General features: G+C 47.9%; 1 protein-coding gene across 1 annotated transcript in view; it reads left to right on the forward strand.

Annotated features, from left to right (window-relative positions):
• Nucleotides 1–12,611, forward strand: part of LOC119397270 (intraflagellar transport protein 88 homolog) — a 103,321-nt gene extending 90,710 nt beyond the window's left edge. Inside the window, exons 21-23 of the mRNA XM_049416509.1 lie at nt 4,750–4,828; nt 6,859–6,984; nt 12,026–12,611. Of these exons, the coding sequence (XP_049272466.1) occupies nt 4,750–4,828; nt 6,859–6,984; nt 12,026–12,150 (330 nt within the window). The 3' untranslated portion in view covers nt 12,151–12,611. The remainder of the gene's footprint in view (nt 1–4,749; nt 4,829–6,858; nt 6,985–12,025) is intronic.
• The last annotated feature ends 1,412 nt before the right edge of the window (nt 12,612–14,023 follow it).

Consider the following 14,023-nt stretch of genomic DNA (forward strand, 5'->3'; position numbering starts at 1 on the left):
ATAAAAATTATTTATTGAGGCGTTTTTCACTGTTCTCGGTGAGCGTGTGCAATAAAAACAATTGCTATATACCATTTTACATTGTTATACAGCAATAACGCATCGGATTGACGCGTGTAGATATAAGTAACTATAAGAAAGGATCGGTGATGTCCGGTATCATATTAGTTCACACTGAAAAGGTGTAAGACTCACTAATGATCGGTTCGAACCTGTAAGAATTCTGTCGCGTTACCTTCAATAAACCTTTTAATCCTTTTAATTCATATAAGGGTACGTAAAGCTGTCTACAAATAATGCTTTCACGGTTTTCCCCCAAGGTTTATACCACACTTTTAGCTTTGAAACGAGAGGACAGGGATGGAAGGATACCATGAGCGTTTCGTTCATTTACCCTTGAGCCACCACGCACATCTTGCGGCTAGTCGGAGAAGCAGCACCATGCACTCCCATGGTGAAGCTGGCGATACGACTGGCATCGAGAAACGTCAATATAATTTAAGGGTTTTGGATGGTACTGTATTCTACGGGGCTATACGTGAGTGTAAATTTTTATTACTGGGTATGCCGCACATATCTAGAATGGCTACTTTTTTGGCGAAATTTGTAAAAAAATGGCGACATTTGGCGACTTTTTGATCGTCGTTTGGCGACATTTACTCGAAAGTCAGTGGCAACCCTGGTGAGAACATGCTGGGACTCTCAGCGACGCTAGACACCGCCGCGACAAGACCAGCGGGATTTCTTCAGTCATTCGATCCACCTCGCTCAGCCTTCCAGCTGATCGGGATGGACGTGCTGCCGCCATTTCAGACGTAATCGTCCGGCAACAAGTGGGTCATCGTAGCTATGGAATACCTCACCAGCTACTCCAAAACCATGGCCCTGCCAAAGGTAGTGCGTATGAGGTAGCGAAGTTCTTCGTCCAGAACATCCTACTACATTACGGCTCCCTAGAAGTCCTTACCACCAACAGGGGTACCCTTTTTACGGCATACCTATCCGAAGCAATTATGAAATACCGCAAGACAGCTCACCGAAGGAAAATTGCGTACCACCCGCAGACGAATGGACTCACCGAGCATCTGAATAAAACCCTAGCCAGCATGCTGGCAATATACGTCGATTTCGAACGCAATACTTGGGACGAAATTCTTCCTCATGTGACTTTCGCCTAAAATGCGGCAGTGCAAGAAACAACGCATATGACGCCGTTCAAGCTGGTATACACCAGAGCACGCCTGTCTCGCACCCAGGCTGCTGGCGAGCCGAGCGGATACTCTCGCACCCAGACGCCGGGCTGACCGGGGTTGCCAAAGCGCGCCCGGGCTGCACCAAGTAAACAGGGCAAGCTGCAGTTCAGAGGCCTTAAAGTGCGAAAAAGTACCCGTTCACGCCGCTTCAGCGTATAAGAGCTGATCTGGGCACTACTGCGTCGTCTTTGGACGTCAAAACAAGCAGCGCAACAAGAGGATATTAGCGTTGTCTGCGACGTATACGACGCGCCACGGAAATAGTGCCGGTGCGGTGTTTTCAGCTTCGCCGCGAATGGATAACCGTGATTCAAGCAGAAAAACTAGGAGCCGAGTGAAAATGCGCGAGTAAGTACACTAACTGCGTGTATTCTGCAGTGTGATGCCCACCTATTTCATTTTGCGAACGTAATTTGCATGACACGCAGCTGGGTTGAAGGCAGACGCGAGCTTCGTGTGGGGGTGCACTTCGTACCTTTGAGCGTTTCCTTTGACGAAAATCTAGTGCAACGTAGTGCTTTCAAGCACAAACAATCAGCATGCTTTGCCACTTTCAACGTAGTATTAAGCTTTAGTGCTTTTGGTGGCATCCACGCCTTCGAGATTTCGTCTTCAAAAGGTAGTAAATGGCACGGTGCTCCTCAACAGCTCGCCAGAATTTCGTGTTTTCATTTCAGTGTTTGATGTCCCCAAATTTATCTGGGCACGAGGCACCCAGCTGCACATAATACATATATTGGCACGTAAGTGAACAGTACTCGCGCCAGTGTCCTTCACGTCGCAGGCGTAGCTAACCGGCTTAATTAAGAGTAGCGCGGTTTCGCTTGTAAAGCACCATCGTTACAAGAATAAAATCGCGCAGGTAGCTTCCAAAAGGGATCGCTGAACGATACTGCAGGTTATACTCTCTGATAGCACGCTTTTGTGAGCAAGACGCATTATTGTAAGAGCGCTCGTGAAACAAAAATTACGTTCCGCGAAACTACCCGTAAAGCGTATACTCTAATTATTACGCGATGCATGCTGAAATGATGAGCTTTCACAAAACTTTGTGGACAACTTGTAATATGGGGCCACAAAACATCGTTTCACTCTCTCGCGAGCTGCACTGCAATTACGATTCACGCGTACTACTGCGAGAGCGTTTTATTACAAATGTAACAGCGTACGTACGTATCTGACGAGGTTGCTTCCGCAGCCCACTCCGCACGTACTGTATACATTGTGGACTTGCATGAGCAAGATGTTCTTGATGTTCCATTAAAATCAGCGAAAATGTCCAGGCTAGAAAAGATGCGAAACACGCTCTCCGACGGGCTGAGTTTCGGGAGTTTCACGTTCGCTCTGTGTAGCGTCTGCTGGCGTGGCAGCCCGCGCATGTTGTTTCGTCGCGTGTGCGATAGATGGTGCGACGCGCGATGCAAATATGGCGATGCGCATGGAATTCGCTGTGTTCTGGTCTATATGGAAGCTGCCAAGTGCCACCAATGAAGAAAATTTCGACGTCGCCGCTTATTTGCAACGCACTGAAGAAGCTCGTCAGCTCGCCCGCCTGCCTATCAAGAACCAGCAGATGATCGACAGCCGTCACTGCAGTCTTCGATGACGTCAGATGGAATACCAACCCATCGAACGTGTGTGGGTCTGCACGCCGATACGCCGACGCTACTTAGCGAGAAGCTTCTTGGACGATACTTCGGACCGTACGGGGCACTTCGACATCTTGGCGCGCTATCCTACTCGGGTTTTCCCGATTGACGAACTCTCAGTGGAGCGGGGCACGACCTGAGGTCGTGCATGAAATGCACATTGAGTCATTCTTTGTGCGCTAGCAAAATTTTAGAGCTTTATTTTTCCGCCTGTTTTTGTGCTTTCCCTATATTCATGTATACTTTTCTTACTTCGAATTCGTATTCTTTTGCAGCATCGGGATGATGTTTCTTCAGGGGGGGGGGGGGGGGCAATGCCACGCCATATTTCTTTTCTTATTTTCATGTAACCGACCCGTCACACGTGTAATCACTGCCTTGTACGCGGCGTGCCGGAATGTCGAACATTCTCCATTATTTTAGATTGTTCTGATAAGCTTTAGTGCGCAAGGCGAACAGTACAGTTGATTGTGGAACTAACGCGACCACCAACGATAAGGCTGGAATCTTCAATGCCACACGCATAAACGCCTACGCGCCGGCAGCGTCTATCCCCAGCAACGCATTGCTCGGCCGGGCGAGCGTCGCGCACAAACTTGAGTTCGGGTTCCCTTAGTGCCACGCGCGCTTCTTTTTTTGATTTTCATGTAACCGACATGTTACACGCGTAACCACTGGCTTTCGCGCGCCGCGCCGGCATGTCGAAATTCCTGATTATTTTAAACTGTTCTAAGAAGTTCTAGCGCGCAACGTGAATGGCGGAGTTTATTTTGGGACTAACGCGGCCACCAACGAAAAGGTTGGAATCTTCGATGCCACATGTAAAAATGCCAACGCGCCTTCCTGCTCATGAGATCACTCAACAACCGACGGCTGTTCTCGCCGCTGTCAGTGTACAGCGTGAAGTGCTTGTACATTGACTTATAATTTTCAGGGTGCAAGTTCGCCAAAGAAAGAGTTCCGTGTTTCCAAGCCTTGCTGCAGCCTTGTTCACCGTCACAACTACGTGACAATAGTTCAGCAAAGTGCATAGCATAGCCATGGATACAACGGTATAGCAAGAAAGCGGGAAATGGTAGTGAGAGTGAGGTGAGAAGGAAGGAAAGGAGGAGGAGAGAAGGTAAGCCATGGTATAGCCTTGTATAGTACAGTATAGCAAAGCAATGAGAAAGGGAAGTAAATAGTGATTACTGATGTAAGGGCGAGGAGGAGGGAAAGGAGAAGGTGAGAAAGTGAGCATGTGCGAAGCAGCTCTTAGCTTAGTATAGCCATGCATATTATCGTATAACAAGGGGATGGAAGGGGAAATGAGGGCGAGGTAAAGAGGGAGCAAAGAAAGAGGGGAGAGGGTAAGGCATGGCATAGCCTTGTATAGTTTAGCGAGGGAATGGGAAAATGCTAGTGCGCGCGAGGACTGACGTAAGGTTGAGGAGGAGGCCTAGGAGGAGTTTAGGAGCAGGGGAGAGGGTAAACTATAGCATAGCTAAGTACAGTATAGCACAGGAAAGGGTGGGCAAGAGAGCTGAGGGTAAGGAGGAATGACAGGAAGGTTAGGAGGAGGGGAAACGAGGAGCTAGGAGCAATATAAAGCGAGATAAACAAAGAAAGAAGGATAAAAGAAAGAAGCTGAGCAAAGACCTCAATCTGCGCTCGCCAAGTGGTGGCGCTTGCCTGTCAGCTCCGCTATTTACTCAGATTTTACGTTCGTAGAACTGGCTTTAATTTTTTTAAACATTCTATTTCTTCAAACTTTTAGCGTGAATGATCGTACTATACAGAAAGTGCAGTACTTTCTCGAATAAGAGTAACCTTATGCTGACAAGTGCCGCATCATTCGTGCTTTACAGCGCACAAGCAGCAGTGGAAGCAGGAGCGGCAGTCATCGAAGCAGCGGCCGCCTATCCAGGGATGGTTCTGCCAGCAGCAGTAAGCAAATGTCTGCAGTATAATATGGGCGCGCTGGTTTAGATTGGGGGGATATGAAGCCAACGTTGCTCACTCACTACTGCCTCTTTATAATTGTTGAAATCTGGGCCAGTTGGTTCATATTCAGATACAAGCAAAACCAGTGAATACCCAAAACAAGGCTGAAGAAGGAGGCATATTTACTCACACACCGTCGCCGGATTTACTGCCGATTTATTGGCGCATCCACGAGCGCTCAAGCTATAGCCAGAGACTTATCGGCTGCTTGGTAGTTATCCACGCCCTGGTAGAAAGAGCCAATCTTTTTCTGTCATAAGCGCAGAAGGTTCACTGAAACAAACCTGGCCATTCTTTTTGATATGGTACGGCTCAAGGAGTTCGCGCCCAGTCTTTGACCTCCCCCTGCTTAGGATACTGGTGGGGTGAAATAAAGGGTCGCAACCGTCGCATTTTTTCGCACGCAAAACCAGATTGCCGCTGTGCCCGATCGTACATTGTAAGCGTGTTTTTAGAGGCGTTCATTGGAGCACGCCCCATCTGGCCGATGTAAACGTTCCTGCAAGGCGTGGTAATTGTATAAAAACCACCCCCACGCTGCATTTAGTGAAAATTGTTTGATGGCTGGTTTTGCACCTATCGACACACGGGCACCGTTTGATACACTGCAGTGACTGTGGTTGCTAACCAGTATTTTCAGATTGCCGCATAATCAGCCGCCGTAAAGATAGAAGCATGGGAGAGATAATAGATATAATCAAACAAGGGGCCACATGTGACAGCTGCTTGTCAGTTGCTTTGTCGCGAAAGGAAGTGTTCCATAACTCGATGGTGCGATATCATACGTCAAATGGTCCAAGTTCGAAATTCATGCTGGATGCTCCAATAACCTTCAGTTGCTAGAGCGAGTAGTCGAGTTTATTCTAGCGCTAATGCGAGCCTCAGTGATAACGCCGGAATTTTTTTTTCATTCATGTACAAAAGATGATACGCTACGACGATTATCACATTAGTATACCATCGACTACTGTACTTTCCGCTATCGTTGTCTTGTGAATGGTGCTTCTTTTTTCTGGGCAGATATCCGTCCTATAAAGAGCTACCTCTTTTCCGGCCTGAGTTCGTGTACTTCAGCGTCACGAGCACATGATAGTATTTTCTTGGCAAGCGTATTGATGTTGTCTTTAGCTATTGTAGCCTCCTTATTCTGCTGCGATTTGTTCATAGAAAACGGGGAACGCATCTGGGAAAATTATTGGCGTCCTCAAGGAAAAGCGGCTTAGCTTCATATACTGGCGTATAGTATGGGGAACAGATGAACGCCGTAATCGATCATTTAGGTACACGAATATCCATGTTCTAGTGCTTTGAGGGAATTTCATGGGACAGGAAAGACACCACGCGAGCCGTGACAAATAACAGGTTTTGTGCACAGGTAATAAACTTCAGAGTAATAGAAGGGAACTCTTGGGAAGTTTACACCGTCTCTTTTGATGGTTTGGCTGATATTCAAAAAACGGAGCATGTCAGTCTCTGTTAACATTACACATATCTCTCCACAGTGTCCTGGAAACTGCATGGAGAGCAAGTGCAGTAGCGTTGCAAGCAATGATTAAATTTACGAATCTCGTTCGCGTATTCTCCTAAAGGAAAAAACAAAACAAAATACATACTATACTCGTTTTACGGCTTTAGAATATTTAAAACTATAAACACGGACGTGTAAAAAGCGATGGTAATAGCTAGCTGTGCGATGAAGTTTATGTTTTGACTGCAATTTATGTGATACTTCGTCGTCGGGTGTCCCTTCGCCTGCCCACACGCAACGTTTTGTGGAAGTATTGGGGATTCGCCGCACTGTTGGAATGTAAAAGAAAACAGAGCGCTTAATATACCTGCCGGACTGTTGTGTAAGAGCCCAATAAGCAAACTCTCCATTTCATAGGCTAGACATAGAGAGCCGGCAGGCACTACCACCAGCTCTGTCCTCTCATTGGACCTTTCCTCTGATTTGTCCTTGGTTTCATCACCAGGTACTAGCGTCCAGTCGGAGCCTGCGGTGACAAAAGCTCGAGCATCCACTACCAGCGGCAGAGCTCGTGCCAAGATACCACTGGTGGAAGCGGAAGAAACGTACCAGGCTTCACGTAGGGATATAGGTATGCAAGAGTTAATGACATATTTAGTTAATTATTTGGCTCATTTCTGAAGCAGTTCCTTTCGTCTTACTCCATTCCGATAACCACTGCTGTAATGGTGCAGAGGGAGCGCCGTTTACGTATATTGATTTACCAGCTCATTGTGCGGTGATAGAAGCTCGCAAGATGTCAAATGATCTGCAGCAATGCCTTTTACATTTGCGTTGCTCTGAACGGCCAGCACCAAAAGCAGTCGGTGTGAGAAAATGTTAGATTGTTTCCCTTAGTCATACGTAGGCGGTGCCTGTCGCTAGTAGATCGGGCGTCGGGGCTGTCATTGAAATTTGTTTAATGCGTGGACTTGCGGAAAATAAGAAAAGTACTGCGAAAGCAGGTAGAAATAATACTGATAGGCTGTTGGTATTGAAACAGCACACAGCATTGACAACACGAGCACTCATTTGACTACCGGAACGAAACTAAAAAAAATTGCAGTTCCAGCTCAATGGCGAAGCTATCAATGCGATAGCAACCAATTGTACTAATGGTCTATGAAGTAAGGTCGGCAGCTAACACATTTTGCATCTAATCTCGCGCCACTCTACAGAACGCTGGTGTGAGAGCATACGGACGCTCCAGGGAGAGAAGCGGTTTTCGCTGAGTCTCTTCGCGTTGAGAGGCAGCGCGTAGAAGGGTGTACGAGCCGTCTGCTGATGCCTGCCGAGACAGCGCGCGCGCCAGGCTGCCGCCAATAATTGCGACCGCGCTCTTATACTTAAAGTTCACAGTTGCTGCTCGAACGAGGCATGAAATGCTAAAAAAAAATCACGCCATCTCCCGCTAAAGGGGACCATGAGGCGACGCGAAGCAGTGTTTCGGCATGTAGAGCCCGCGTTTCAGAGGTGGAGTGGTGAGGGGGAAAGGGGAGAGGGGGATGGAGAGGAGAAATGGAGAGGGGAGGGGAAAGGGGATGGGGGAGGGGGAAGGGGAGAGGCGATGTGGAGAGGGGGAGGGGAGAAGGGGAAAGAGGGAGGAGAGAGGGGCAGGGTGTGGGGGAAGAGGAGGGGAGACGAGATGGGAGGGGAGAGGAGTGGAGAGGGGGAAGAGGAGGGGAGGCGAGATGGGGAGAGAGGGGGAAAGGGAAGAGGGAAAGGGAAAGGAAGATGTTATGTGGAGAGGGAAAGGGGAGAGATGGAGTGGAGAGGGGAAGTGGAGAAGGTTTGCGCATGCGCAGTAAGGGTGGTCACGCCGCACACCACCACTACCACCACCACCACCACCGGATTGAACTCCGCTATAAGATGCTTCACATCTAAAATGTTGATACGCGCGTAGTATATTTAGCGGGGGTATATCATATCCGATCCATCTGACGTCCGAACACTTAACTTTTTCTTTATAAATTGAGGGCAGCGTTCAGAAAAAAAACTCATAGGGTCCCTTTATGCACACACCTAGGACGACTGGAAGGTGAAAGCCACCTTCTTTTTCTTCCCAATCGACGTATCGCACCTACGATGCCACCCTCCGAAAGCTTCCTGCACCTAATGTGGTTTGGCATTGCCTCCGTGATCGGAGGCACCTCACCTGGTTTTGCACTGCCTCTGTATCCGGCCCACCGTTGACCAAGCTGAGATGCTTGTGATGACGTCATCATGCGACATCACGTAACGTCACGGTGACGTCACATATTTTGGGGATCTGTGACGTCATGGTGGCGTCATATGGTGATGTCATCACGTGATGATGAGTTTTTGCATCACTTGTGTGGACGCCGACGCGGGATGCTGGTAAATTTTCGTGTTTGATGAGGTGTCTGACTTCCGGCAGCAGCTATCGGCCAGCTCGGGTGGGAACATACGTCCTTCCTGGCAGCCAAGGCACCTCTCCCCAGGGCAGCGTGCAGACTGCCCCTTTTAAACCGCGCAGCTGGGCCACGTGCACCTACAGTGCGCAGCAAGAGGCGCTATCTTGAGATAGGCGGTGGCTGTGGTTCCCACAATATATATATAAGCCACAAAGAAACATAATTCAGAAAAACTCTTTCCGAAGCGAGGAATCGAACGGGCGACCTCTCGCTGCGCAGCTCGCGGCGTTAAACGGCTAGGCCATGAGAAATACCGCATTTCATCATGCTAACGGCGAGCTATTTATATACATCATTTACTTCAGCAAGCTTTCTTGGTCACCAACGAGGTGACGCGAAGTGCGCGCGGGGCGCGCTTTAAAGGTCGTCGCCCCGCTCCTGATATGCCGATACTCTTCGCCCTAGAGGGCGTGGTCGCCTGCAAGCGCGCTTATGTCGAGGAATGGGGGGGGGGGGGGTGTATGTCTTGTTCTTTCACCGCGATGTCCACGCTGAAGTTACAGAGCGTGCGTACGAACGTCACTTCGCTCGCTGCAGCGGCCGCGTTTGCGAAAGGAGCGCTGTTCAAACAGAAATAAGTAACTGTGACAGTTGTTAGTTCGCGCTCGTCTTGTGTGTACCTGTGCGTTCGTTTTGTCCGTCCTGCTTCATGTCTGAGCAGCGCGCTTCATGTGTCGAGATGTGACGTATGATAGTTCGCGCTCGTCCTTTGTGTGTTCTTTTCGTGCGTTCTTTGGGCTTGAGCGACGCGCTGGCAATTTCGAGCTGCTTTCTGTTTCTTCGCGTTACATTCCAATTTGTTGCTGTCGCATTCATTGCTTCGCCGTTGCGGCGAAACTGTGGCTTTTTTGTAAGCTTATTTCAGTGGCCAAAGCGCATACAAGTGCTATAACTAGGCTCATGCCACGCCAGAGTGCATTGAAAGCTTTTCGGGGTGTTTTCGAATGCAGAACATTTAAGCGCGCGCAAACAATGAAGAAGGGAGGTGATGATGTGTTGTCATCGCCTCCCTCTGTCCTGTCCTTGCTATGGAAAACCAAATCGCCCAAAAATCAGTGTTGGTGCGTTTTCGAATGTTCTGATTAGACTGTCCGCCCAAAGCGAGTAGTTGAGTTACCTTCCGTGGGCACATTCTAGCTATAACGCTAGAATGTACGATGCCAAACGTATACATGCCCAAAAGGGCAGACTGATGGATAAGTTGGTAGTACATAATTTTGGCAGTAGCGCGAAGACTCACATGTAGTAATAATAATATCTGGGGTTTAACGTCCCAAAACCACGATATGATTATGAGAGACGCCGTAGTGGAGGGCTCCGGAAATTTCGACCACCTGGGGTTCTTTAACGTGCACCTAAATCTAAGTACACGGGCCTCCAACATTTTCGCCTCCATCGAAAATGCAGCCGCCGCGGCCGGGATTCGATCCCGCGACCTTCGGGTCAGCAGTCGAGCGCCATAACTACTAGACCACTGTGGCTGGGCGAAGGAAATTCATTACAGACTTCTATGTAATAAGTACCTTGATCAGTTTTCCTCGCAGGTGCTTCACTGAGCACTGCAGTGCACTGCTACGAAAAATTTTACTCAGTTAAATCACTTTTGCTAGCCTCTATACTGGCGCTTGCCGGCGCGAATATTGGCGACAGGAGTAGCGCGGCGTTCGAGTGGCCTTACTGTATACGTGGCGCCCAAAAGAATATAAAGCAGCTGTGCGAAGGGGTAATTTAAGCGCCAAAGAGTTCGTAACAGCAGAAAGATGAGCTAGCACATGCATCCCGATGTTCTGCTCGCTGGGTGGGCCATTAGTATAGTAGGCAGTGGTTTATTTATATTATTATCTTAAAAAGATACGGTCAGTAAACAGAAACACAAGATTGTCTTCACTTCTCTATTGTGCCTTGTTTGCACGCCCTGTCTTTTCAACATGAGTACCTACCAACTAGCACGGCTTTCTCTTATGCTAAGCGTGATTTCGAGTAAGCATGCATAATCATGGCACTAGTTGCCCCCTGTTATCAAAGGAAAAGCGCGTTTAGTAACTTCACAAATGATGGCGAGCGAACACAAACGGAAAGCATGCCATAAACACTAGCCGCATGCTATCATCGTGGTTCGTTCCACCGTAACAGCAGACCCCTGTAAAAAATGGTGGCCCCTACAATCCATAAATGTTACGCAGTGCACGATGTAGTAAAATCCCGCGTGAGTGGGATTTAAAGCAGGCGGGATAGTTTATGTGTACGCTTTCCAGGACACGCTTGCTATTTTTCTTTTTGTACATTCCTTAAGGATATTCAAGAAGATGCCACGCACTTCTCGAAATATTCTGCTAAAATTCACCATTTTTCCTTCTCCGGAAATGTACCAGCAAGTCTGACGAATGTACTGCCAAAACAGAATGCGATTATATTTAATTTTTGGTTTTAATGTATAACTGTTTTGTGTCGTCAAGCACAAGCAAATGCGCCCGCTATAGAAGAGTAAAATAGTTTCCTCTTAATATCTCTGTCATTTTACTGTGAATAGATGTGCGTGAAAACAATCTTAGGGGACAATCACGGTGTGTGCAAGTATTGGGATGGTTTAGTTATAATTACATGTTTTGCAAGACCAAAATGGAGGTTGTGGAGTCTATAGCCTGCGCTACAGTTCGCAAAAGAAGACTATCTAGCGGTAGCTTTCGCGCCATAAAGAACAAAAAAGACGATTAGGTGCTACTTGAAAGGTAATTAACACAACGCTAAGAGACCGGTAAGGGAGGTATCCTTGTTGAAGGTTAAATAAAAATGAACAGTGGGGTAAAGGAACAGGCAGTGAGCGGAAGATGCGGTTGGTGATACCGTAACCGACTGAATCGATAGTGGTACATGGAGCAAATCACTGGTTACCTGATAGGGAAAGAAAAAGATTAGGAGGTGCAGGTAAAAATTCGGGATAACAAGGTTCTAGAATCTAGTGGTGTGGGATAAATTCATGTTACGCGAGCTCCCATCTCCCGTTTCCTCGATCCCCCCTGTTATCATCATTAGCTACAAGATGCGTACTTCACTGCAAAGAACAGAGACGATCGAACAGTCGGTAGCCACGTTCTTTCTTTCTTTCACTATTATACCTTCTGTTATGCAATCTCAGAACAAACATTCTTTGTTCGTGCAATGAAGTGCAATCGACCAACCTATTAATTATTGCAGACGCCTCGTATGAAGACCCCCTCGGCCCCTTGGAGGAGAGACCCCGCACAGCAGCGAGGACAAGGAACCAAGTAGAGGACGACTTTGACAATGAGGAACTCGGCGATGACATGCTGCCCGAATGAACTGATGTAGAATTGCTTACAAAGGGTGAATGAAAAATGGGAATTTTGAGGACTCGTTTCTCTGTTTGATGCACCCTAATAAAAACTAACATATAATTAAGCCAAGGAAGGTAAAGGGGACGTTAATTGTACTGTCTGTTTGAGTGTATTGTAGTAACTTTTATATAGATGTGAAGAATGTAAAGTGGACGAAAAGGAAACTTGTTGTCGGCAGAGACCGAACCTGCAACCTTCCGATAACGAGCCCGACGCTCTACCAATTGTGCTACGGGGGCGGTCGTTTTCTCGTCCACTTCATCGGGTATTTATTAGCATGGAAACGTCCGAGTTTTAGTCAGGGCCGCTCGTAGCCATGACGACGAGTGTGGAACACTCTTTGTTTGCCAGCGGGCATCAAGTAGCACGTAATCTTTTAACGTGACATCATTTGTGAGAACATCAAGAGCATGACGTTATGAAGAAGTATTAAATGCAAAGCATTTCTTAGCGAACCTCAGGCACTTTGGCCGTTTCTATCTATCTATCTATCTATCTATCTATCTAGCCGCCTACGTCTGGGCGCTCTCCAGGTCGTCTCGATAACTTGTAGTATACCAAAATTGGCATAGCAGGGGATCAGTGTATGACGAACACGATCCACTGGTCATGACGGGAATAACGCAAAATACCTGTCGCGTACGTCACGAAACCCTTCCTCTCAGTCACGTGTGGCACATACCCGCATACCAGAGTTCATGTTTTTCGGGTATGTGCCACAGGTGATACAGAGTCTCAACCAACACAGCAACCGCGAACACACATACACCGACACGCAAGGAAAATGATACGATTAATTGTTGGGGTTTTATGTCCCAAAACCACGACATCATTATGAGAGACGCCGTAGCGAAGGGTTGCGGAAATTTTGACCATCTGGTATTTTTTAACGTGTACCGAGATCACAGAGTGTACACGGGCATCTAGCATTTTGCCTCCATCGAAGCTCGACCGCCACGGCCGGGATCGAACTCACGACCTTTGGGTCAGCAGCCGAGCACCGTAACCGCTACACCACCGCGGCGAACGCAAGGAAAGTGAGGAAGCTGTAGACAGAACAGTCATGGAAGACGCTCAACTACCATCCACTCGTCCACGTGGCCCGCAACGTGCACCACGTGGATTACGCAAAAACCAAGATCAATGCCTCCTACAATAAATCTGCCGAGAAAACCAGGCCTCCCATCATTACCGGTGACTTCTACATTACTTTATCAAGACCCAACAACGCCTGGTCCTTATACTGCGTGAAAGACGGCTTGTATGTGGACAGGGCATCAAAAGACCTCGCTGCCACGTCCAGGACAGGAGGCATCATAGATCATTTCATCGTGAGAGGCATCCAGGATTTCCACCAGCTGTCCTATACCTCGCAGTTCACTGGGCTTAGACGCATCGTAGCCGCGATCATTAACGGATCCGAATACCAATACCAGCTGCTGGAGCTCACTCATCACGGTAATGATGACCTTGTTCAAGAACTGTCAAGAACCCCTTCCACACATACACACGGGTTCGTGCGTGCGTGCGTGTGTTTCTTCCCTGTGCGTGCGTACCTTCTCCGTCATAACGGACAAGTATAGGCATAACAACTGTAGCAACTGCAACTGTAACATGTGTGCAGTGCGCCTGCGCGTGCCACTCGGAAACTTTCCTGAATAAAGCTTAGTTGCGAGTAACGCCTGTCCTGCGCATATGTGTTCCTTCTTTGTCTTGTTCGGATTCGCACTATCTAGTATTGAATAATATAAGCACTACATATCAGCTTACCGCGTCTGGTGTTGGTAACACCCATGTTGCTGTTGGCATCGTTACGCAGCTGTAATCAACTGGTTAT

The sequence above is a fragment of the Rhipicephalus sanguineus genome, chromosome 6 (assembly GCF_013339695.2).
Source record: "Rhipicephalus sanguineus isolate Rsan-2018 chromosome 6, BIME_Rsan_1.4, whole genome shotgun sequence".
In the NCBI taxonomy this organism is placed as follows: domain Eukaryota; kingdom Metazoa; phylum Arthropoda; class Arachnida; order Ixodida; family Ixodidae; genus Rhipicephalus; species Rhipicephalus sanguineus.